Raw genomic sequence first — 26,772 nt, forward strand, 5'->3', positions numbered from 1 at the left:
CCCCCACCCCAAGCTCATTTCAGGAGGATTTGAGGTTGGGCAAACCAGATGGCAAGCCAATGAGTGGAGCTGAAGGCTTCTTGAGTTTTTTTGTAAACATTTTTTGGATGATTAGAGGAGAAAGGAGAGTTCACTTGGAGATGCCTCCCCCCCCCCCCCCCCAGTCTAAAACAAGGCTCAGATTTGTTCTATTCACCCATATTTTCACTACAGTGTAGAGGAAAGGGGGATGAAAAACAAGCACTGGCCCCATCAGTTTTGATATGTGAGCTGGTTGAAAATGAAAAGCAAAAAGTGAAAGCAGTTGCGAGATGAAGACCAGGGTGCCTGTTGTTAATAAGCTCAGCTGCTAATTGGAAGGTTGGTGGTTGGAGTCTGCACAGAGGCTCCTCAGAAGAAAGGCCTGGTAATAACTTTCAAATAATTATCGTCCAAAACCCCAACCACACAGAACACAGTGCTCTCTGACAGAGGTTCACCGTGAGTGGGAATTGAGAGTAGCTGGCATCATGGGTTATGCATTGAACTGATAACCACAATATCAGTGGTTCTCAGACCTACCAGCTGTTCTTCAGGAGAAAGATGGGGCTATCTGCTTCTGTAGAGATTTAAAATCTCAAATATGCAAAAAAGTACCATATATACTTGTGTATAAGCCAAGCTTTTTCAGAACACATTCTTAATGCAGCTTTTGTGGTAAAATTAGGTGCCTCGGCTGATATTCGGGTCAGCTTATACTCGAGTATATATGGTATTCTAGCTTATCCTGTCCTGTACAGTCATTATGAGTTGGAATGAACTCGATAGTGGTTTGGGGTTTTTTGAAGCGGGGGTGGGGGTAGGAGGTATTTAATATCATTAAATCATTCAGCTGTGAAATGAAAGGTCTAGAGTTTGAACTCACCAGCACCTCTGCTAACAAGCAATGTGGCAGTCTGCTTGTGTAAAGATTTCTGGAAACCCTAAAAAGCTGTTTAACTCTGTCCTGTAGAGTCAGTGTAAGTGAATCATCTCAGTGGCAGTGGGTTTTTGTTTTGTTTTGTGATTCCTACCTCACTTAAAACCTAGAACTAAACATAAAGCTGGAAATGTGTTGAGCAGTAATGTTGGGGCTAGTGGCTCTGGTGGCACTGGTGCCTGATGGTGGTAACCCAGGCATATAGAATGCCCAAGGTTACCTACTGACATGGCAAAGGAAGGCTCCTCAAACCAATCATAAGTTACTGTGAATTGAAAACATATACTGCCACTCTAATATATTTTTTCAGAGGAGGAATCCTGGTGGCGGGGAATGGGTCACAAGTAGGGATAACCACAAGGTCAGCAGTGTGAAACCACCAGCTGCTCCATAGGTGAAAGATGAAGCTTTCTACTCCCATAAAAGTTACAGACTGATAAACCCACAGTTTTACTCTGTCCTTTACGGTTACTGTGAGTTGGAATCAATTTGAAGGCTGTGAGTTAAGGATGCCTTCAGACTACATAAACTAGAAAAGAAGCTGTTGTACTTGAAAGCAGCTGGATTCTAGAGAGATGGGAGGTTTTGTCTCGTACTCTGAACATGTTATCTGAAGAAAGCAGACCCCACGTCAACAGAAAGAGAAAAGCCATCAAGATGGTTGTATCAGTGGGCTCACACAGAACAAGTATGAGGAGGGCACAGAAGCAGGCCTTCTTTCCTTCTCGTTCTTAGGGTGGCTGTGAGTGGGAGCTCAAGGCACCTAACAATATCCCACACCGACGTTTGCTATGTGGACCAGTACTATCTTTGGTTACACTGGGGCCAAGTTAACACACTCGCTCAGATAGTCTTGCTTATATCTTTGAAAGTAGAGAAACTTCTGTATTTAACTTCTAGCTAAATATGAAAGATAATTAATAGAAAAATGATCTTAATATGTTTTGTTATATTCCAAAAAAGCAAAAATGTTTTCATTTTATTTTTCTCCTAAGAACAAAGTCAACATTCAAAAATCAGTTGTTAATCTGAGTGATCTGGAAAAAAAATTATGAAAGCAATTACATTTACAATAACATCTAAAAGAATAAAATATCTAGGGGCTAATGTAGTCAGGGAGTGATACTTGTATACTGAAAACCATGAAGCATTGTTGAAAGAAATTAGAGAAGACCTAGATATAAAGACAGTATGTTCATGGGTCGGACGAAAGGCTTAATATTACTAAAATAGCAACACATTCCAAAGCAGTTCAGAAAATTAACATGAAAATATTCTAACCCCTTATTTTTCTGATTTCTTATTCAAACTAGCACTTTGATAGGATGTCATGATATAGTAATACATATTAAGCACCTTTATCAGGCTTTAAGTTTGTGATGGTCCCATCAAATTTTTTAAATTCCCGAAGGCACGTAGATGATAGGCATTCCTGTTGTGCTTCTGCACCACATCCCAGATCCACGAGAAGTGCAACTCTCCTGGCGCCAGCTCTAGAACCTCTAGATTTAGTAACCGATTCTTGTCATCATGGCCCCGCCAGTATTATCCAAACCAAAGATTCTGTTTGAAACCTGGATACCATTAAGGTACAAGTCTGCAGAATAGTTCACCATCTGAATAGAAACAAATATTTTATACTTTCAAACATTATAACATTTAGTTGTGTGGTGTTGCTGTACCAGCATTGTTAGTAATAGGCTACCACATGTCAGGATCATGTATCAGTAAGGGTACAGTCATTGGTCCACAGGAACACCTCTGGTTGGTGGCAGCCAAGTCTCCCTCCACTCTTTAACCTCTCATCCATGTCTTCTGTTTTTGTGGGCCAGGAATCCCGCCTCTTTCTCTACCTCATAGTCCCAAGGTCTTGGTGCTGCTCCTCTGTTTCATCAAACCATGGTTTTCTTGCCTCAGTCTCTAGTCTTGGCCTGGTGGTCCTTGCACTGTCCCACTGCTTCTGAGCCACACACTCTCCAGTGCCTCTGGTCTCAGCCTCTTCCACTTCAGACAGAGATCTCGATTGTGCTCTTCTTCCAATGGGTCTGAGAATTCCGAGTCCAAGATGATGCTTACATACTGTGGAATGGCTTTGTTGGAGGTGTGGTTCTTGTCTTGTAGCAGATCATCACCTCCAAGGAAGCAGAGTGTGACTTGGTTTATACCCTCCACTAAAGTCTGGACTTCATCCCACCTTCACTAACAAAGCATGAACATAGCAGGGAACTCCCTGCAAAATGGGATTATAGCCACAGGCATGAGTCCAAAATTACATTACAACACATAAGAATTCTATACTTGATACTACACAGGAGCAAAAGAAGAGGGAAGGAATGAGGGAGGAACACATAATGGCCCACCAAGCCCCTGCTCAGCAGCCAATGCACAGAGAGGACCATAGTGTTGGCCTGACCATGAGACAAGACATCTCGCACTGACCCATATCACTAATGAGGGACAACACTGGAGGCACAGTACGGGAATTGTGCCCAATCTGACCCCACCACTTGGGGGTGAACTGCGAAGGGTGGGCAAGAGAGCAGCAAGGGGGAGCAAAGCAATGAAGTTCCCAGGGAATACCACAAATAGACTTTGGGGCCAGGGCGTGACACCCCATCAGACTGGACTGGAATATACTCTTAAAGGTCAACAAACAGACCTGGAACTATTTGTAGGCTTTTCTTTTGTGTTGTTGTTGGTGGTGGTGGTGGTTTTTTTGTTGTTGTTGCTTTGTTTTGCTCTGTCTTGTTTTTGTGCTTATTATTGTCTCTGCATGGTATCTAGATAAGATAAGCTGGATAAACAATCCAGGGGAGAAAACAATGGGACTGATAGTTGGGGAGAGGAGGAGGCGGGGAAAGGAAGTGGGTGTTAACAAACCCAGGGACAAGGGAACAACAAGTGATCTAAAATCAATGACAGGGAGGGTATAGGATGCCTGGTAGGCTTGATCAAGGGCAGTATAACCAAGGGGAATTACTGAAACCCGAATGAAGGCCAAACATGATAGTGGGAAATAGAGGAAAGAACTAGGAGGCAAAGGGCATTTATACAAGTATGTACATATGTAAATATATTTATATGTGATGACAGGGAAACAGACCTATGTACATATATTTATAGGTTTAGTATTAAGGTAGAAGATGGACATTGGGCCTCTACTCGTACTCCCTCAAAGCAAGAACACTTTGTTCTAATAACCAGGCATTCTGTGATGCTTACCTTCCCGACATTATCGCTGAAGACAAAATGGGTGCCTAGCAAATGTGGTGAAGAAAGCTGATGGTGCCCGGCTATTAAAAAATATAGCGTCTAGGATTTTAAAGGCTTGACGACAAACAAGCCACCATCTAGCTGAGAAGCAACAGAGTCCACATGGAACAAACACACCAGCCAGTGTGATCATGAGGTGTCCATGGGATCAGGTATCAGGCATCAAAGACCCAGAAGAAAAAAGCTTATCAATGTGAATGAGCGGGAATGCAGAATAGAGGCCCAAAGCCCATCTGTAGACAATTGGACATCCCCTTACAGAAGAGTCACAAGGAAGAGATGAGCCAGTCAGGGTGCAGTGTAGCAATGATGAAATATACAATTTTCCTCTAGTTCTTGAATGCTTCCTTCCCCATACTATCATGATCCCAATTCTACTTTACAAAATCCGACTAGACCAGAGTATATACATGGGTACAGATATGAACTGGAACACAGGGAAACCAGGAAGGTGATGGGAGAGAGGGGGAATTGATCACAATGATCTACATATGACCCCCTCCCTGTGAGACAGACAACAGAAAAGTGGGTGAAGGGAGACATCGGTCAGTGTAAGACATGAAAAAATAATGATTTATAAATTATCAGGGCTTCTTGGGGGAGGGAGGGGATAAATGAGGAGCTGATACCAAGGGCTCAAGTAGAAAGAAAATGTTTTTGAAAATGATGATGGCAGCAAATGTACAAATGTGCTTGACACAATGGATGCTGCATGTATGTATTGTGATAAGAACTGTATGAATCCCCAGTAAAATGAATTTTTTTAAAACCACATAAGGAATTGTTTACCATATCTTGAGTAGCTTTAGAATACATCACAAAACCGGGAAGTGTGAGTTGTACTTTACCCTCACCCCCAAGAATTGCTTTGGCTATTTGGAGCCTCTATACAGTTTTATATAAATTAGGGGATTCATTTTTTTCCTCTCCTGCAAAGAAGGATATTGGGATTTTGATAGTGTGTGTTGCTTAATTCCCACATATTTGTGTATTTTCCCAATTTGCTTTGATGGCAATTTTTACTTTCATTCCATTTTGATCAGAAAAGATTATGTGTATGGTTTTAATTTCTAAAAATTAGACTCCTTTTGTGGCTTAGCATGTCTTTTCCCAGAGAATGCTGCATATACACTGCTGTAGAGAGTGTATCGATAAACATCTGTGTGTGTGTTTATGTTGGTTTTATATTGTTTAGTTCTTCCATTTCCTTATTGTTCAGCTTTCCAATTGTTCTGTTCCATATTGGAAAAGGGCTCTCGAAGCCTCCAACTATTATTGTGGAACAATCTATTTCTCCCTTTAGTTCTGCCAGTGTTCATGTGATATGTTTTGAGACTCTGAGGTTAAGTTTGTGTGTATTTATTATTGTTGACATTTTTTATCATTACATAATGCCCTGTGTCTCTTTTTTAAAATTTTATTTAATGTTTTTAATGATTTTATTTAAGGTTTTGATTTAATGTCTATTTCATCTGATATGAGAGTAGTCACTTCAACTCTTGAGGCTATTATTTGCATAGAATTTTTTGTTGTTTGACCTTAGACTTTTAACTCATTTGTGTGTTTCAGTTTAAAGTGTGTCTCTTGGGAAAGTACTACAGGAATCATGTTGTGTGTGCGTGTGTATCTTGTACCTCTTTTTAATCTGGTTACTGTGAGTGATAATAGATTTGACAACAAGTTTTTGGTTATACTTCTTTGGCCCTCATTTCCTCCAATACTGACCTTTTTTCTCATGCTTATTTATTTATTTATTTATTTATTTATTTATTTAAGTATTTGGGTATTTTTTCTTTCCCATTTCCTTTTATGTATACTTTTTGGATATTTCTTACTGTGGGTGTTGTGTTGAGTATCATGACATAACCACTCAGTTTAAATCAATATAAATTTAACTTCAGTAGCATATAAATCTCTATTTTTATACCATCCTTCCCTTCTTACTCTATTTTTATGCAAATAGTGCATGGGGGTGTTCAACCATGCCCCGTTGGGTATTTTCTTAAGCTTGCTATGCTTCCTTCCTTTCTTTCTTTCTTTATTTTTACAGCAACAAGTAAAAATGCCATTGCACATTTGTGAAAATACCTCACAAAGGGAGGGCACCTTTGGCACAAAAAGAGGCATGTGTGTGCTGTTTGCATAAAATACAGTATATTCTTTCAAAGTGCATATTTTAAATAATAATCCATCAGTGTAACTCATTTGTCATTATAAATCACACCAGACACAACAGCTCGGGTTAAAAATAAAAAATGCTGTAAAACCGACCTTTTCCATTAAGTTATCTTTACTGGGGTTTTCTTTATATTACAACTTCAAGCTATTCCTTTTTTTTCTTTTCTTTTCAATTTGAATGATTCCTTTCAGCATTTCTTATAAGGCAGGTAAGAAGCCCTGGTGCACAGTAGGTACTCAGATGAGAACTGATTAGGCCAGTGGTTCAAACCCACCTAGCTACTCCACAGTATGAAAGACCCGGCCAAATGCTCCCATAGAAATTGTTGCCTGGAGAGCCCTGTGGGTAGCTCTGCTCTGTCACATGGAGAGACAAAAACTGACTCATCGGTGCTGAACAACAGCTGCACAGGGCAGTCTGGTCATAACATATGTCCTCAGCTACTCTTTCTGGGAATGTCTTAATATCACCCCAGGTTTTGGAGAGGGGGGTGGTATGTTTTGCCAGATACTATATTAACAGATTTCCAAGAAATTGGCACTTAATTGTATTGAGAATGCTTTGTGTGTGACTTTTTCTCTTAACAGCAAGCAAGAAGCTACTTTGTGGATTCTCTTGTTTTTCGTTTTCATAAACTTGGTTAAAATACTAAAATATATGGCTCTCTGGTTTTATGCTAGTTGGGTTCTGTTAAGTTTCTTAGATTTGTACATTCATTTATTTCATCAAATCTAGAAAATATTTTGCCATTATTTCTTCAAATATGCTTTCTTTCTCTTTCTCCTTCTGGGATCTCTACACTGTATGTTTTTGTCCACTTGACGGCCTACTACACTTCTAATTGGATTGTCTACGCTTTCTTCATTCTTCCCTCTTCAGTCATTTCAGTTGGCTTGCCTCTTTTAACTGATCCTTTTGCAAACTTGAGTTTGTGTATATTTTTCAGCTCTAATATTTGTATTTATTTTTTCAGTTTCTCTTTATTAAAATTCTCATTTTGCATCTGTATTGTTTTCATGGTTTCATTGTCCAGGTTCTAGTGTAATGAATATATTTATTATTGTAGTTTTAAAGTCAGAATCAACTTGAGGTTTACTAACAGTAACAATCTGTTGCTCTTCCTAGATTACATAGGGTCACTTTCTCTTTCTTGAGTTTTGTTCTTTTAATTGGGCCATATTTTTTGGTGTCCTTGTGTGGCATGAGGTTTTTTGGTTGTCATCGAAACTGAAATATTTGGCTAGTATAATATGGTGCTCTGGAACTGGGATGCCTTGTCTTTGTCAGAGTTGCTATTTTGTTTTCCTTGTTCAAAGTGCATCTGCTCAGCAGCCTTTCCTGTTTGGGGAAAGACTACCATTCCATTGTGTTTATACTCAGGACTTGTGTTGCACAACCTGCACCCAGCTAGTGTTTCATTGGAAATTATTTGGACACCAGTGGAAAAACAAAATGGGAATATTTGATTCTCCAATTCCTTAGGATTTGATATTGTTAATTAACAATGGCTGCAGCCAATTGATGAGTGACATGTCCAAGCTATTTTTGTAAAATGTATATTGTAATGCGGTTATCTCTCGTCAGTCATTGCCACCAAAAAAGAAAGAGAAAGAACGAAGAAGGGGGAAGGGAAAGTGGCACAGTGACTTTTTAATTTTCTGCTACCAAGGACAAGCTGTGTGAGGACTCAAACTACTTCAGTCAGTGCCTAACCCAAGCCTGGGGATTTTCAGTCTCTTCCTATGCATGTGAATGCTAAATGTTGAATAAGGAAGACCAGAGAATTGATGCAGTTGAATATGGTGTTGCTGAAGGATATTGAAAGCACCAGGGACTCCCAGAAGGACAAATAAATCTGTAGTGGAGGAAGTACAGCTAGAATAGAATGCACCTTAGAAGGGAAGATGGCCAGATATTGTCTCATGTGCTTTGGACACGTTATGCTTGTCAAAGTAGAGGCTCAAGAGTTGTATGAGTCCTTAATAAAATGATTTATTTTTTTTTAAAAAGGAAAAAAGTAGAGGCTCGGTGAAAAAGAGAAAAATCCTCAACCTGGTGGATTGACACAGTGGCTGCAGCAGTGGGCTCAAAGTTAATAGCAACTATGATGCTGCTGTGGGGCTGGGTGGTATTTTGTTCTGTTGTAGATAGGGTCTTTATGAGTTAGAATAGACTCTGCGGCAGCATCTAACAACAACAAGGTTCTAGCATCCCAAAATGTTGTTGTTGTTGGGTGCCATTGAGTCTGCTCCAACCCATAGCAACTCTGTGCACAACAGAAGTGTTCCTATGCCTGAGCCTATTAATGCAGCTATTCTTTTTTGCCGCAACCCCCCACCCCACCCCCGCCCCTTACCAGATACGTGGCATACCAAAACAGTTTGGGTGTTTGAAACCACAAGCCACTCCTCGGAAGACGGATAGGCTTTCACTCTCGGGAAGAGTTGCAAACTTGGGAAGCCACAGGGGTAGTTTATTCTGTCTATAGGGCCACTGTGAGTCAGAAGGGACTAAATGGTGAGATCTCAGTTACATTTAGTCTGTCTTTACCTTTAAAGTGAATTTTATATATAATTGTTTTCATTCTGACAATCTCTTCTATGTAATTGGTATACAGTGTTCACATTTAACATGATCATTAATAGGAAAAAGGATCTTAATTTTCATTTCTTCCTTAATGCTGTAACTTTATTTAGACGTTAGCTCTGGAACCTATACCTCTTTCTTCCTATGTTACATGCATCTTTTAACATTTTTTGCTGGCAACAAGTCTGCTTGGTTTTTGTTGTCTGTTATACTGTGTCTTGTTCACCTTTGAAGGATGAGCTGGACACAGAATTCTTAGTTGGTAGTTTTTCCTTTCAAGCCTTTAAACTACTGGCTTTCCTTTTTCTTGATTGCCCGATTTCGGATGAGACATCTCTTGTCTTTGTTCTTCTCTGAGTAAGGCCTCCCACTGACACTTCTTTGTATACTTTGTTTCTGTTCTTTGCTATTTGAACACTCTATAGCTAGGTGTAGTTTGTTTGTTTTGGTCTTTTGTGGTTGGTGTCTGTCATTAATTCATATATATAGATATGAATTATATATATATACATACACACATATAATGTATACATATACATATATATTAGATGTTATTACTTCAGTTTTTTTACCCTCTCTTGGTAGTACAGTATTCCTGTTTTGCAAATGCTTCATGATAATTTTTCAGATGTGTGAAAGGATGTTAGAAGCTAGCCAGACATAATAATGAGATATTCTACTGGGAACATCATTTTTATTTTTCATTTTGAAAACTCAGATTCACAATAAAGTTGCAGTAATAGAACAGTGTCCAACTATCAGCCTTGAATTTGGATGCACTGTTAGGTTTTTTCCCATTTGGAGAGAGAGAGAGAGAGAGAGAGAGAGAGAGAGAGAGAGAGAGTAAGAGTTAATGGAAAAATAGAATTAAAATATAAGAGTTTTTTCATAAATTTTTTGAGGCTTCCTTTTATGTATGCATGGGCACATGCACAAAATATTATTTAAAATCCTTTTAGAATAAGTTGCAGATATTATTCTATTTTTATTTGAAATATCTCCTGGATTTTTTTTCCCGAAGGCAGTATTCTCTTGTAAAATTTTAATATGATTTTCAAGTTCCAGAAATTTACCGGTGGTACAATATTTTATTCAGTGTGTGATCTATACTTTTTTTCTGATCTGTAATCCCTTGTATAGTTTATACATTTAGTTGTCGTGTCTCGTTTGTCTTCTTTAATTCAGAACTACTTTTCAGTCTGTCTTTACTTTCATGAGAGTGACAATTCTGAAGAGAAGAGATCAGCTATTTTATAGACTGTTCCTCAATTTGGAGTTGGTTGTTTCCTCATGATTACATCCAAGTTAGGCATTTTTGACAGGAATATTACAGAAGTAATACTGAGTCTCCTTCGGGGCCTGATATCGACAGCATGCAAAATTGCCTTGCATCATTGTTTTGCTTTTAACTTTGATCAGTTGTTTAATGTCCATCATATTTGTGAATTGTAAAAGTAACATTTTCACCTTGTAATTTAGAAATAATTTATAAGGTGATACTTTTAAGATTTGGCAATGTCCTGTTCCCTCAGCAGGCTTTTACTCCACAAGATACACTGCTTCTATTCTAAGATTCTAGTGCACCGATGAGACAGATGGTAGAGGCTCTGGAAATAACTGTCAATGACAATCTCTAGTGATGGCTGTCGACAATATTGAGACTAGACCTCCCCTCATTACTTTATTATAGGTCCAGCTTGCTGGAACAGCTTTGCAGGCTGCTGCTCAGTCTTTAAATGTACAGGTAAGCTGGGCCATGGGACTAGGGGATCAGTTTTCATGTATATACTTTTTGATGTGTTTATAGTTTTCTATAATGAGCAATTAATAAGATAGATAATACTTAAAATACTACATTTTTATTATATAATCTCATAAGAAACCAAATAATTGTAGTCATTGCCATTAATGAAAATCAGTGTATTCTTCTACACTGGATACCTAAAAGAAACATACATGTTTATACATATGTAAATACACTTAATATGTAAACTCATTGCTGTCAAGCTGATTCCAACTCATAATGACTCAATAGGACAGAGTACAGCTGCTCTATAGGGATCCTAAGGCTGTAATATTTAAGGAAGCAGACTGCCTTAGCTTTTTTCCAGGGTGTCTGATGGGGTCAAGCTTTTTGAGTAGCAGCCAAACTCTTAACCACGGAACCACCAGAACTGCACTAGGGAAATGTAAAGAGCATTGGACTGAGAGGCACAGGGTGTTTGCTTTGAATTTTCACTCTCACTACCTGTGTGAACTCCGGCCCACTAGACCTCTTGGAGGCCGGTGTCATCTATATGTAAGTGGGGAAGTTGCCAAGATTTCCAGGGTTCCTCTCTGCCCTAAAATATTATGATGTTAAGAACTTTAGTAAAATCTACTTATTCATATCGATAAGCGTAGTATCTATCCTCAATGTTTTAAAGCCAAACTTGAATCTTGGCTGTTTTGCTTCTTCAAGCCAAATGGTGAAACATGCCAAGCTCAAGTATTATGCATGGCTCCTTAACACATCAGCTAACCTGCTGCTGCTGCTTTTCATTAGTGTTTAGATAACTAACAGTCAAGTGGGAAAACAGTATTGTGGAAGATTGATTCCAATGTTGCTAATGACTAAAAGACCTTGGGTTGAGCATTCCATAAAACCCCATGGAATATGGACGTGGTAACACATGGAAACAAGGAGAGAAAAGAAAAGGAGATAATGTAACCTTCCTTTCGGAGGGAGAAGAGGCAGAACATTCCCTTGGTTGCCATGGTAAACTTTCATCCCTTAGAGAGATGTTGGCAAACAGGCAGTATCTCCAGTGCAGAATGTTTACAGCCCTGCACTGTAATTATCTCTCAATGACTGACAGAATTAATCAGAGCCTTTATGTTAATTAGCCTTACTGCAGCCCCTAAAACAGGTGGTAGAAAATATGCAAATATATGCAGAATTTTAATGCTCTGCATAATCAGTTTAAATTACAATAAAATTTTCTCTCAGTGCCCTTTTCAGGGGTATGTTCTCACTCCCTCTTGACTGCAGCATTTTCCCTTAAGCTTGTGTTTTACTTGATAGGAAATAGACTGAATTTACAGCTCTTTAAAATATTAGATGTTAATAAGCTCTGTAGGTCATGTTATCACTCTCTGAAAATGGTGTGAACAAGTTCCAGATGTACCACCAGATAGACGTGAGAGTGTTGGTGTGGAAGACAATGCAAGGATGGACTGAAAATACATTTCCCTTTGCTCTTGATTTCCATAGTGGAGAGTTTGAGATTATTAAAAGTTCTGGCGATTTAAGAAGAGCAAAATTATTTTTCTTTAACTTTTTAGTGTGAATCTGGAGGAGGTTTACAGAGAAAATCCATTTGATGCACATGCAACAGTTACATACATACCTTTCATTTTATTTCATTAGAGTAATTCCCACAGTGTCACGTCACTTATCCCACTTACTTTTGTGTGTGTCCAGTTTCCATTCCTCCTCTGTTCCTAACCCTTCCAGCCTGCTGAACTTCATCTTTGGGCAAGTATTGCCCTTTTGATCCAAATGGTTGATTATTTTAAGGTGTGTGTCCCTCGGTGTTATTGTTCACTTTATAGACCTGCCTATTATTTGACTAAAAATTGAGGTGGGATGAGTTCAGATCCTGGCCTGCAAAGTGATTGGGGGCCATTGTTTCAGAGGCTCTCCCAGTCTCTATTCTACTGGTGAGTCTGGTCTTTTTTATGATTTTGATATTTGGGGTTTTTTCCTTAGAAAAACTGTACTTGCAACTTTCATTGGGAAAGATATAACACTCTGTAACATTACCAGAATGACTGACTTAAGACTTGTCAGAAAAGGAGTAAAACTGGAAAAAAATCATCAGTCAGTGTTTTAAATGATTCTTAAAATAAGGGATTATAAGTACCCTACTTTTAATCAGTTATTTGGAATCTCTTATCCTCTCTTTACCCTCACCCCTCCAGTCTAAATCTAATGAAGAAACGGGGGATTCACAGCAGCCAAGCCAGCCTTCCCAGCAGCCTTCAGTGCAGGCAGCCATTCCCCAGACCCAGCTTATGCTGGCTGGAGGACAGATAACCGGGGTAAGTTTTCACCAAGAGAATTGAATACACTTTCTCTGTGTCGGCACTGCCATTGGCCAGTATCTGATTAGAATAGTTTACATGATAGTAACATGGCTAGACCTGGCACCAATAGGAATTCTTTGCACTGCAGCAGCTCTGAAAAAGGAATTATTGTTGTCAGAATTTTTTAGCTTTTCTTTGTTTGCAGATATTTTGAATAAACCGAGGACTCAAAGAAAGCCTTTTCAACTTGCTTCATCATGCAGTAGATCACTGTCCTTTGGTTGAAACCATTACACTGATGAAATGGCAATTCTTAGGGGATTGCTATCATTATCACCTCAAAATGGTAGAAGTTGAAGACTAGATTAGGTCTCTCAAAAGAGAAACTTTTGTTTAACTACTGGGTAGTGTTCTGAAATGAAGCCTTTGATTCTGCAACTTACTTTGCGGGCTAATCCCTTCACGTCTCTGTATTGCAGTTTTCCTGACTGTGAGTGAACATGTTAAAAACACCTATCTTACCATATTGGTGTAAGTTGAAAAGAGATAATATATGTGAGCTCATAAAATAGTGATTGACACATAGTACTCAGTGAAAATAATTTTATAGTTAATAAATTAGCTTATGTATCTTTAAGCTCTTAACTCTGTCTTTGGTTTATGACACCATACCTTATATTTTCCATTGTTAAAAATTTATCTATTACATTATCTATTACATTATCTTTATGGGGAGAGGGTAGAGGGGAATGAAGTAGAAGAGTTCATTCACTAACCACTCCCAGGATTTTCTATTTTCTTAGTTAGATGTTTTAACATTGGAAGACTTTTAAAAGAATTGTTGCTAATACTTACAAAAGTCTCATCATTAATAGAGATTAATATTTGTAATATATTATCTAAGTATTATATATATCCAACATTTGAGTGGTTTGGTTTTGAGTGTTAAGTCTCTAATGCACAAATCTTGTTAGATCCATTTGTCAGGGTTGTCCCAAATTGCGATAGTGCATGCACTTTGGGATATTAAATGGTTTTAGTTGGTTGGTTGGTTTGCTTATCAGAACATGCCCCCAGAAGAATAGAGCACACTAAGTTGCGTATGAAAGCAAGTTTAAATTTGCCAGAAGGACATTTCCTGTTTTCTATTTGGGTTTTGTTTTTAGTGATTCCCAACAGTGAGAAGCATCGGATCCCAAGTTGGTGCAGCTGGAGCTTCTATTAAATGTGGGCATTAGGAATCATGTGCATGTAAAGAAGAGTGACTTTCACCACCTGTCTCACAGAGATAAAGTGTTGGAAAGGGGGTGTAGAGTTGCCGGCTCAATCCTTTCAGTAACAGAAAAGATTGTATTGGGGAGGGGCCTTTGGGGAGACTTGGAAAAGAAACAAATGGAGCTCATATTCTTTAGTCATATCTTAGGACATAATGGAAATGGCGGACTATTGCAGGGATTCCTGCTAATGGGAAACAGCTGGGCCTTATCAGTTCTTTCTGTGGTCATTTCTAGCATCCTTGTTCCTCATTCATCCGGCTAATCACTTGCTATTCTGTTCGGGGTAAATTTCTTTTCATATCCTGTCAGCATTGATTCTATTTTTCCCCTCCCTTGCTTACCAGTTAATTACTTTTTTGCCTGAACCCTAGGGCCCCGGACAAGCTTGAATGATTATGTAAGTCTGGAGTGGGACTACCATTCCAATGTAAATGTCTCCTGGTAATGGTAGCTTCCTCATGGATGAACACTTTAGACACAGGCTGACCATGTGAGGTTGAGTAGCTGAGGCCTCACGCCACTTGGGTTACCTGTTTCAAAACAGTTGACTTGCGTTAGGGATCCTTCCCTTTCAACCCTTTCCAAATATTTGTCCTGATTTTGTTCAGCTTACTTTGACGCCAGCCCAGCAGCAGTTACTACTACAGCAGGCCCAGGCCCAGGCCCAGCTGCTGGCTGCTGCAGTGCAGCAGCATTCCGCCAGCCAACAGCACAGTGCTGCTGGGGCCACCATCTCAGCCTCCGCCGCCACTCCCATGACGCAGATCCCTCTGTCTCAGCCCATACAGATTGCACAGGTAAGCACGCAACTCGGAGAGCCGGGGCAGGAAGTGTGGAAAAAAATGGCAGGTGTTCTTGAATATTCAATGCATTTTCTTACTGTTTGCATGGGCCCTGAAAAGCCTGAGGAGATCTAGATCAGGAGTTAAGTGAGTACCCTTGCTTACCACTTAGCTAGAAATAATACATGTGTTTGCTTATTTCCATTGATACAATAAACACATAGCTGATTATTTGAATAACTGTTTGTATTAAGTGACAATTCTTGAATAACTCGCTGGCATATTTCTGAAGTAAGGGATTACTGTATTTATTTTAATTAGCTAATTATGGCAGGAATGGGTTCTTTCATTGGCTCTGCAGAGAATGTGGCCACATGTGTATCGGAGAGAGAGACGGGCCTTTGTCTCTCTGCTACCAAGTGTGCAGCGTGGTGCAAAACAGGACTATGATGTGGTATTTTAGACCAAGGGGTCCTGATACAATAACACTTATTTAAGAGACATAAACATAGAACTGAGAATGAAAGGTTAAATTAAATCATTTATCTCAAGGTGAGGATAAAAGGCACAGCTAGTCATATCAGTAAAATATATGAAGGCTTACTATGAATATAGTGCTCTAGGCAAATTGTCTATCTCCCAAGAGTACTCATAAAATATTTTAAATTATAGTAAGAGTTTGACTAGACATTTAAAAGGTACTTCAAGTATTCCCCAACTTATATGGGGTTATATTCCAGTAACCCTATGACAAGTACATTTTGGTGTAAGTTGAGTCCTTCCCCCCACCCCCACCCCCAAGTTTTTATTATTGCTTTTTATTGCTAGTACCTTTATAGATCCAATCTTTTCGGTTTGGGGCTTGATGTGAAAATAGTAAAATCAACAGATTATGTGCTATAATATATATATAGTATATACTACTAGTTTGAGTTTAAAAAAAATGTATAATAAGATGTACTTTGGGGGTGGGGGGCAGGGGCAGGGGCGGGATAGGTGGCTAAATGTAGTTCATTTTTACACAGTATGGCCTGAGTCGCACTACCTGTAAGTAAAGAATCGCTGCAATGTGGTCTTTATGACTATCATATAAACTTTACCAAGATGATGTTTTTACATTGGGTACTTTCTTTATCATTCAAGAAGTTAACTCAGGCCTAATGCACATGTGAACACTTTGAAAATCAGAAAACACTATGCCAATATAACGTGTGAAATTATGAACCAGATTTTTATATCACTGACTGTTGTTTTATACAAAAATCTTTTACACCGATTTCTCAGTTGAGTTAAACTGGTACCAAATTTTATGAATTGTTTAAATTAATTTTATTGATGCAGATTCAGACATAACATTTTTTAGTTAACAAAAGAAACATCAAATACCGGAATTAAAAATCCGATATATGGTTTTCTCACTTGAGTTTTTAAACTTATGTAAGTCTGTATATGCTGAAAAGAACAAACAAAAAAACTAGAATAATTTGTTACAAGAGAATTGTAGGTAACTATTGAAAAGTAGGCTTTGTGTAATCAGGACACAGTATATGCCCACAAACATGCTAAGCTGTTTGCAGAGGCTCCTTTGTGAAGTGTGCTAGAAGGGCCCAGTGTTTGAAAGTAGGAAAGAATGTTAAATATTGACCCTTCTTTATTTGGATGTGGTACAATTTATGGATGAGAACCTTATGATTAAGTGAGCTTTCAGCTCCGAATTTGCGATCTGAGTTTTAATTCTCATTTTTCAGGATCTACAACAGCTGCAACAGCTGCAACAGCAGAATCTCAACCTGCAGCAGTTCGTGCTGGTACATCCAACCACCAACTTGCAGCCAGCGCAGTTTATCATCTCACAGACGCCCCAGGGCCAGCAGGGTGAGTACCTCCCGAGACGGATGGAGGCTTGGCCTGCTCCAGTGTGACTTCGTTTGTGTGCTTTAATTTCTGTTGAAACCACTGATATCAGCATTCATGTTAGAAACAGATTTTTTGTCTGTTAACTATGGTATTTTGTCTATTTAACTATGGTATGGTCATGTTTCATGACCATTTATCAGCTTACTCACTAAGTAGGCAGCAGTTCTTAACCTGTGTGTCGCGACCCTCTGGGGAATCCAATGACCCTTTCACAGAGGTCGCCCGATTCATAACAGTAGCAAAATGACAGTTATGAAGTAGCAACAAAAATAATTTTATGGTTGGGGGGTAACCACAATATGAGGACCTGTATTAAAGGGTTGTGGCATTAGGAAGGTTGAGAACCACTGCACTAAGGGGAACAGTGTTTGGCCAGAAGTCTCAATGAATCATTTGACATACTGAACATAAATTGGATAAGTTTTTTCTAGGGCTTGATAGTTTTTTTATAGGAATATATTTTGACTATAGCCCAACCATTGAAAATATGTATCAGTCAAAAAGTATTGCTACTTGAATTCCCATTTATATGTGCATGGGTTTATTTTAAACATTGTGCTTCAACATGACTCTGAGCAATGAATGGCTGTGAACAAGTTCCCTCAGTAATACCCTAGTCTTTGTCTTGTTAGAGTTAAATTCAGGCCGATCAACTCAGAAGATGGGATGACTGGTTTTGGGGATCCCAATGGGGTATAATTGTTAGAGTTTTCTCAAAGGATGCAAGACAATCACGGGGATGAATATGAAGAAGTTTTAACAAAACTGAAAATTGCTTTTGTGAGGAAAAAGCCAGAAATGTTGCACCGAAAAAATTTTTCCAAACCAACAGTGGGGCTGCTCATTCTATAAAGCTTGCAAGAGCTGTCCTACAAGAATACCTCATCCACCCTGCAGCCTTGGTGTTGCCCCTTCAAGCTTGTTTTCATCTCCCAAACTCAAAAACCATTTCATAGGAACATGAGTCTTTGAGGATCCCCAAACTGCTGCCTTGACGAGGTGTAAACTGAAGAGCATAGAATTATTTGAGGAAGGGTAAGAGAGATGAAAACACCATCTTTAGAAGTGTGTAGGCCTAAATAGAGAATATGTCAAGGAACAATAGCTTCACGTTTTGATATTTTTTTGTTTAACAAAGGTTTCTGTGATTTTATAGCAATTCCCTTTGGGCTCCCCTTGCTTGCTTCTAGTGATCACTTGTTTTCTTTTAAGATTTGGAAAGAAAACTTGCTGCATTCGAAGTTGTACAAATTTTCTGAGTTATTAAAAACACTTTGAACCCCTTTTCTGGTTGAATACTGTTGTGTGATTTCTATATCAAACAATAATAAGATTTGATCATGCTTGTCAGGCTGGTTAATGGAATGCACAGGGAGAGTAACAGGACATCATTAAGACTTCAGCCCAAGCAATATTAATGCCTCGCTACCATCTGCTCAGTGTTTCTTCTTTTGGTTTGGTTATTATTTTTTTGGGGGGGGGTTCCCCCTTACCATTCATTGAAAACTTTTGCAAATACTTATTCTGGCATATGTTCAAGATTCAGAGATAATGGATTTAGTAAAACTGATCCAGAGATAGCTGATTTAACATTCAGAGATAACAGTTATCTCTGAATCTTGAGATAACTTTCATAGAGCTCTTGGAGGAGACAGACCCACTATAAATGTTAGATTCAAATTGGAGAGAATGCTCTGAGAGCCCAGAAAAGGGCGCTGTGGAAGTAGAAATGTAGGTTGTGTTTCCAGTAGACTGACTGTTTCACTTGCAGATGAGGGGAATAGTGAATTTGAGGCTGGAATGATTGGCAAAAGCCAGATTATTGTAGAATCTTACATGAATTTCTAAGAGTTTCTTTCAATCTCACAGTGGTTCCCCAAGGTTCAGTGTTGTCACTTGAGGACTCAGAGAAGTAGATTCCTGAGCCCCCACTCCAAAATTTTCAAGAAGCACTTTTTGGATTCTGAAATGAATGACTTAATACTATTCTTTAGGGAAATTTTCTGTAGACAATGAGAAACTGCAGTTCAAGTAGCAAAAGAACATTTTAAAAATTCATATTTAAGAGAGCTCACAATGAAAACTTGGGAAAGGAAACTTAAAATGGAACCAATAGAATAATACTGGCAAGGAGAATATCTCCATGGTCCTCTAAAACCCGCACTTACTGCTATCAAGTTAAATCTGACTCATAGTGACCGTATAGGACAAGGTAGAACTGCCCCTCTGGGTTTATGAGACCATGACTCTGAATAGAAAACCTCATCTTTCTTCCTATAAGCAACTGGTGCTTTTGAACTGCTGACCTTGTGGTTAGGAGCTCAACACATAACCACTACACCATCAGGGCTGACCTGTATATTTGGAGATAGGAAAGAAAAGATGATTTGGAAAGTAAGTAGGTGTTTGACAGGATTTAGGGACCATCACTAATGGTGGGAAAGAAGCCTCTAGGCACTTTCTGTCTCTTAGGAAACGTAGGGTTTGTGGGGCCATACAGGGAAATGTGTTGGCATTCAAAGGACCAGCAGAATTCAAAGAAGCAAGGAGAAAGGGACTTAAGTCAGAGACCTAGGAGGAAGATAGATGGTTGTTAAAATGTAGTGGTGAAGAGTTCAGTCTCTAAGCCAAACTGTCATGGTTTGAATCTTGGTTCTGCCACTGTATCTGTGGGTCCTTGGTAAAGATATTTAACTTTTTCTGTACCTTGGAATTTTGGGGATATTATTAGTATTTACCTCAAAGAGATATAAGGATTCAGAAACTAATTTCTTATGAAATACTTTTATTAAAGATGCCCCATACATAGAAACCTCTCTAAATATTTGCTACTATTAGCATAATGATGTTTTATTGTCATCATTCAACAAATGATAGCTATGATAACTCAGCTTAAAAGTAATCTAGAAGCAATTTGTACCACTGATTGCCTTGCTGGTGAGTTGTAATCGTTAGAAAATAGTATATGACCCCGTTCCCATTTTCTAATATTATTCAGCAATAAGCAGGAACAGAAAATGGAAAAATTCAAAAATTATAGTATTTCTGAGATAGTAGTAAATACTAGAGGACACAGTGGTAGAATTCTCACATTCTGTGCTAAGTCACAGCACATGTGTCAGTGAAGGCTTCCATGTTGCCATGATGCAGGTTTCAGTAGAACTCTAGACTTTTGACTGACTAGGAGGAAAGACTTAGCTGCTGAAACTCCGCCAGGGAAAACCCCATGCATCCCACCCTCCAATCCTCTTGTTCATGGAACCCTCCTGTGTTGGGAGTCAACATGGTGGCAGCAAACAACAATAGCAATAGTAAGTGATAAAAAAGGTAGCAGAAGAGAGTGATTTGGTAATGATTAACCTGTGACTCTAGTTTCTGGTAGCCTAGAAAGGCCGCTATGGAAAAACAGCATTTGAATTGCGTGCTTAATGATGACTGGGGAGACTGCCTCACTGAGGATATAAGTGCCCAGAGCCTTTTAGGCAAAGGAATTCAAAGTACTAGAGATGGAGCAAATTTTCCCTAATCCAGGAGCTTAAAGAGCAATGTAGCTGGAGTTCAGTGAGTACGAGGAAGTGACCCAGAGATGTTCTTTCAGAATGAGGGCCAGATTACCTAGAGCTGTATAAGGTATATGATGATGGTAATATGAAACCACTAAAAGTTTTCATTGAGAAATGGTATGATCAAACAGACTCCACTGGGATTAAACCTATAGGAAGACATTTGGAGAAATGATGTGGTCTTTTTAAACTTCCTCCCCACCCCACCCCACCCCCTGCCTTTTAAGAGAGATTTATAGTAATGTACTCAATTTTGTTTTATCTAAGTATACTTGCTTCCAAATATATTTTGTTCGCCCAAAATCAGCAAAAGTCATTCCCCTATAGAACAAAATCCAAATCTACTTAATATGTGTAGTTTATTTTGTCTCTACATTGTAAAGTAAATACCTTAATAAATCAGACAATGCTAAATTATAAACTTCACAGCATAGCAGCATTACTTTTTTTATTTACTGTTGGCCTTGCCTGTGCTAACATTCAGGATATTGAAACGATCTTTAGTAGTGTGTACCCTCCAAAAAACAAACCCATTGCCACTGAGTCAATGCACACTCCTCGCCACCCTGTAGGACAGAGTAGAACTGGCGCGTCGTCTTCCCATGCAGTACTGGTGGATCGGACACACTGACCTTTCAGTTAGCAGCCCGAGATTTAACCTACTGCTTCACCAGGAAATCATAATTAGAAAGATAGGGTTCCCCAAATGATCTCATCACATCTTTTCTTACTTTCATCTGTTCTTTTTTTTAAATTAAATCATTTTATTGGGGGCTTATGTAACTGTTATCACAATCCACACATACATCCATTGTATCAAGCACTTTTGTACATTTGTTGCCCTCATCATTCTCAAAACATTTGCTTTCTACTTGAGCCCCTGGTATTCACTCATTTTCCCCCTCCTTCTCCCTCCCCTCTCCCCCATGAACCTTTGATAATTTATAAATTATTATTATTTTTTCATATCTTACACCGTCCGACGTCTCTCTTCACCCACTTCTCTGCTGTCCATCACCCAAGGATGAGGTTTGATGTAGATCCTTGTAATTGGTTTCCCCTTTCTCCCTCACCTTCCTTCTACCCCCGTTCTTTTTAAAAATAAATAATTGCCCATTTATAGAATATGGTTACACTAAAGACATTATCAGTTATAATATAATATCCTCTTTACCCAAGTTGTATTTAATAAGATTAAATTTTAGACCTTGATAAATAAGACCTGAAGTCAATAGCATTATCAGAAGGTCAGTTGGGAATTTTCACTTTACTTGCGTGTTCCTTCTCTTTCCCATTTGTTCAAAGTAATTGTTAATGTCTCTGACCTCTTCTACAGGTCTCCTGCAAGCGCAAAATCTCTTAACACAACTACCTCAGCAAAGCCAAGCCAACCTCCTCCAATCGCAGCCAAGCATCACCCTCACCTCCCAGGTAAGTTTTCTTCTGTGGGGATTGCTTTTTACTTATTTTTTGGATGAAGAAGCTTTGGGGTGGCGTTAGGGGGGTGGGTGTTGTTGTTTTTTTTAATCACCCTATAAAGATGATCTATCAGTCTTAAAAAACTGACCCAGAGTTCAGTCTCAGTGGCTTAATAAAACAATGCTGCCAAGTTGATGCTACCTATAACGATCTCCATGGAGCCCCTGTTTTCTCATTCATTCATAAGGTATTTTCTTAGGGGTAAGTGAGTGAGTGAGTTACAGCCATTTGACTTTGTCTCCTGTCCGCTAGAGACTACCATCTGAACCAGAAACAGAGTCTCTCTGTTCAAGAACCCTTGAGCTCTGGGTTTCTTTTCCTTTTAACTGTCACATGCTGCATTAGTGCTCTGGCTCACTCCCACCAGAATTGAATCATATAAACACCATGTACGCATCGAAAGATTTACATTTTTAACATACTTCTGTGTCCTCACTGATTGAGACAGCATACTTCACCTCTCTAAGCCTCAATTTTCCTCATCTATAAAATTAGGTGATTGAACTGGCTAATGATAAATCACCCTTCTCTCTTTGTCTACAGCCATGGAAATTGTCACACATTTTCCAGTTTGACAAAGTTCGTCAATAGTGATTAAATACATTTGTAAACTTGGAACACAGGGTCACTTTGTGAGCCTTGATAACGAGCATCTACAACAAAACCAGGCATCTGCACTTAATTGTGAGTGCTTGTTTCCTTAAGATGCAGAGCAAGGCAACAGCACCTACTGTTAATACTTCTGTTCTAGCTATGCAGCAGGCTAGAAAAAGAGGTTAAAGGCATGCAAATTAGAAGGGAAGAAAGTAAAACTGCCTTAACAGACACTATAATTATATATGTAGGAAACTCTAGTAGCAAAAAATGTTTTTAATTTCAATAGGACATTTTTTTCAACAAACAGCGCTGAAACATTTGACTGCACATATGTAAAAAAATGAACCTTGATCCTTACTTTTTTATTAAAATTATTACTTAATAATAAAAATTCAAAATTTATTTGAAATGGGTGAAAAACAAAACTTAGAAATTTTTGTGCCCATGGGTAAGAAAATGATTTCTTTTTTCTTTTAATTTTTAGTATTTTTAGAAAATTATTTCTTAATGGGATACATAAAGCACTAGCCCTAAAATAAAAAATTATAAATTTAAAGACTTACATCCACAATGTCTGAAGGAGTCAAATGGGAGGGCTTCAGAAGTTTTGCAGGAAAACGGAACTTAACAATAATGGAATTTTCCCACAAACTTTCTGGCACCCTTTCATACATCTCAATAAGATAATGTGATTTTTCTTTTTTAAGGTTAACAAAAATTGACAATATTCTACTGAGGAGAATATATATGAATGTCCAGAAAGTTTATGAAGAGGTGTTCAAAATCATTAATAATCAGAGAAATGAAAATGAAATATTCCTACACATTTAGTAGAATGAGCAAAATGAAAAGACTAAGATAATACCAAGTGTTGACAAGAAGGTAAAGCAGCAGGCCTATCATTCATTTGCAAAATGGTATAGACACTTTGAGGAAAAGGTTTGGCAGCTTCTATAAAGTTAAGTATATATGAACATCATGACAAACAAGTCCTTCCCTGGAAATAAAAGCAATGCCAACACGAAGAACTGTGTATGAATGTTCTAGTAGCTTTATTTCTTACCCCACACTGGAAAATTCTTCAGTGTCCATCAGCCGATGATAATGAATGTGGGTAGAGCTGTGTGGTGGCATACTACTTAGCAATAAAAGAAGTAAACTCCTGATGCGTGCAAGAATTTCAGAGGAATCCTGCTAAGTCGAAGGAGTTGGACACCTAAGAATGCATATTATGAGATTCCTCTTAGATGATATTTTAGAAAAGACAAAATTCAGGGACAGAAATCAGACCAGGGCTTATCAGAAGCTGAGGACTGACTGCAAAGGGGCACAAAGAAACTTTCGGGATCGTGCAAATGTTCTGTATCGTGATTGTGTTAGCAGTTAGAACTGTGTGTGTTTGTCAGATCACATCAAATTGTGTGCTTGAAATTGGTGGACTTAATTGTCTGTAAAATATATTTATTTGAATAAAAATAAGGTTGGGGAGCTGGGGGAATGGGTGGAAAAATACTATTTCCAGAGCCTCCTTCCTGGCCTGCATGCTCTGCACACAGTGGCGGGTGGTTGTGGCTTCGTCCTGACTCCTGCTCACCGAATTCTACTCTACTATTTCTAGATCTGGCCCAGTCCAGCCTGAGGTTTCTGGAGTTGGGGTAACTTATCTGTAACCACCCCACCTAAAGGTACCCACGCTATTTTCAGTCCTTTATTATTTGAGAATGGGGCTACTTCAAGTCTGGAGATGAAGTTACAATACGATAGTTGAGGCTTAACCTCTCCCCACCAAAATAAGTTTCCCTGTGAGAACCCTCATATTAGAGGACTCTAAAAGTTTTGATATGGCTGTGGGTCTCTCCAAAATGGACAGGTGGAAACTTGGCTCCATGTCAATGTGTCCTGGAGTTGAATTTTGTTGTCTTCATTGAAGCGGGACCATAGAAAAGAGCTTGCCCCAAATGTTACCTGTGTGATGCCTATTGCGTATTTTTCTAGGCCAGATAGTTTCCTTGGAATGAGCACTTAACACATGAGTTCAAGGTCAGGAGTGAGGACTTTATAAAATTACAAGAAGCAAAACCCAAATGCACAGACTTAATCTCTCAGGCCAGCCTGTAAACCCACACCTGGACTGCTGCCCACAGGACCCCTCACCTGCATACTTAAGAGTACACAGTCAACAGGGCTCCCACTGGTGAACACACAGGAGGATGGGCCTCTTCTATTCGGGGCTCTTGGGAAGGACAGAGTAACCTCATGTGTGTGTAATAAGGAATTTTAATATTCGCTTTTTTAAAAAGAATATCTTCATGTTTCAAAATAAACTTCGGACGAATCTCAGGAATTAAATATTTTTAAAATATACTAGTAGAATATTAAAAGGAATTTTCTCAGACGTAGAAATAACTGAAAGCTTTCAGATTTGAAGCAATAGAAGATGAGAGAGATTAATTTAAAATTTATGTACTCTGAAAAATAGTGAGGAAGGGGCAGATTGGGAAGTTATTTGTATTAATATGGCAGGCAAAGGCTTAATCTAGGTCATTTGATGAGCTCTTTAAAGAGACCAGCAATAGACATCTAAAGATTTTCATTAATAGATAACCTAAATCCAATTCCCATTATTAAGACAACAGTTGAATAACATTTAAAAACTGCTAACACAAATCATGTGGGGAACTAGCTTTGTGTAATGGAAATGTACATGCTGTGTATGGAAAGCCACAGCACTGCTCATTGTGTACCCTTTGTTCAGTTACCAGAAAATCTTGTGAATTTATCACAAAGAACTAATTACAAAGATGGAAAAAATAATTACATGTGCACAAACTTTCTCCTTGTAGTGTTATCTATGTTCCTGAAAATAAAACAATGAAAAGTCAAGCATCTAGCAATGAAGAAATGCTTAAATAAATTACAATATCACTGACTCAGACAGTCTTTAAAAGTGGTAATTTTGAAGACAATGTACAGCATACAAAAAAAGTTACACAGAGTGCTAAGTGAGAAGAGTAGAACATAAATTGACAAAATTCATAATTACAGTTGCAGTTTAAAACTGTAAATTTGTAGAAAAATATTGAATGAATACAGAAAAAGGAAATTTGTTATATTTAAATTCCAAGGGATTTATTCTCCCCCAAAAATAGTTTTGATATTTTTATAGTGCTATATTATAAGAAGTAAGATAGCAGTAAACAAAATAGATACCTCCGCTGTTGTACAACATACAGCCTAAGTATCATACTTATGAAATCGTTTTTTTTAAAAGGGTAGTGTTTTGTGATCATGTAACTTTTTTTATTAAACCAAGGTACTTATTAACCATGAGAAAAAACAGAATGAGTTAAATATTTTTCTTCAAAGACTTACTTTTTTAGCCATAGTCCTTTTGATAGTATGTATAATTTTACATAGTACTTTTCTCAGTTAACACGATGCTGTAACTTTTTTCTACAGTGTTTGTAATTCTCCTTTGTAATTCTCTATGAATATAGATGCTTTAGTTATTTACTTGCAACATGTTCCAGTTGTAAACTTAGCTATCTGTGTACATTTTGCTTATTTTTCTATTCCCTCTCTAACAGCCAGCAACCCCAACACGCACAATAGCAGCAACCCCAATCCAGACACTTCCACAGAGCCAGTCAACACCAAAGCGAATTGATACTCCCAGCTTGGACGAGCCCAGTGACCTTGAGGAGCTTGAGCAATTTGCCAAGACCTTCAAACAAAGACGAATCAAACTTGGATTCACTCAGGTACGATGAACCTACTTTAACTTAGATTTTTTTTTCCCCCGCCCCCTCAACTGGATCTAAAGATTTCTATGGAACAGTGTTTTCCTCAGCCTTGTTTGTTTTTTAAATGTACCTTTTACTTAGCTATTTTCTGTATTTATAAATTTAAACTTATCGTACATATGAGTGTATTCAGTTAGAAATTTAATGTTAGATTAAAAATGTTAAGACCTCTCAGAGATCACAAGTATACCAGTAATTGTGAGAGTTTAGATTATGTTCAGAGTGATAATGGTTGTAGTGAGTGTTTTATTATTTGAAGAACATCTGGTTTTAGACTTTAGGCTGTTTGT

The 26,772-nt window shown here is 38.3% G+C and overlaps 1 protein-coding gene across 3 annotated transcripts in view; it reads left to right on the forward strand.

The window, feature by feature from the left end:
- POU2F1 (POU class 2 homeobox 1) overlaps window positions 1-26,772 on the forward strand; it is a 126,915-nt gene that overhangs the window by 59,353 nt on the left and 40,790 nt on the right. For 2 of the 3 annotated variants that reach the window (XM_004706752.2, XM_045298070.1), the window contains exons 4-9: window positions 10,687-10,740; window positions 12,960-13,079; window positions 14,950-15,138; window positions 16,872-16,998; window positions 21,940-22,034; window positions 26,267-26,440. In XM_004706752.2, coding sequence (XP_004706809.1) covers window positions 10,687-10,740; window positions 12,960-13,079; window positions 14,950-15,138; window positions 16,872-16,998; window positions 21,940-22,034; window positions 26,267-26,440 — 759 coding nt within the window. The remainder of the gene's footprint in view (window positions 1-10,686; window positions 10,741-12,959; window positions 13,080-14,949; window positions 15,139-16,871; window positions 16,999-21,939; window positions 22,035-26,266; window positions 26,441-26,772) is intronic. The other variant, XM_045298071.1, reaches the window with a different exon arrangement.

This window comes from Echinops telfairi, unplaced genomic scaffold (assembly GCF_000313985.2).
Source record: "Echinops telfairi isolate 266 unplaced genomic scaffold, ASM31398v2 ScPeMD7_7424;HRSCAF=8462, whole genome shotgun sequence".
NCBI classification, from domain to species: Eukaryota; Metazoa; Chordata; class Mammalia; order Afrosoricida; family Tenrecidae; genus Echinops; species Echinops telfairi.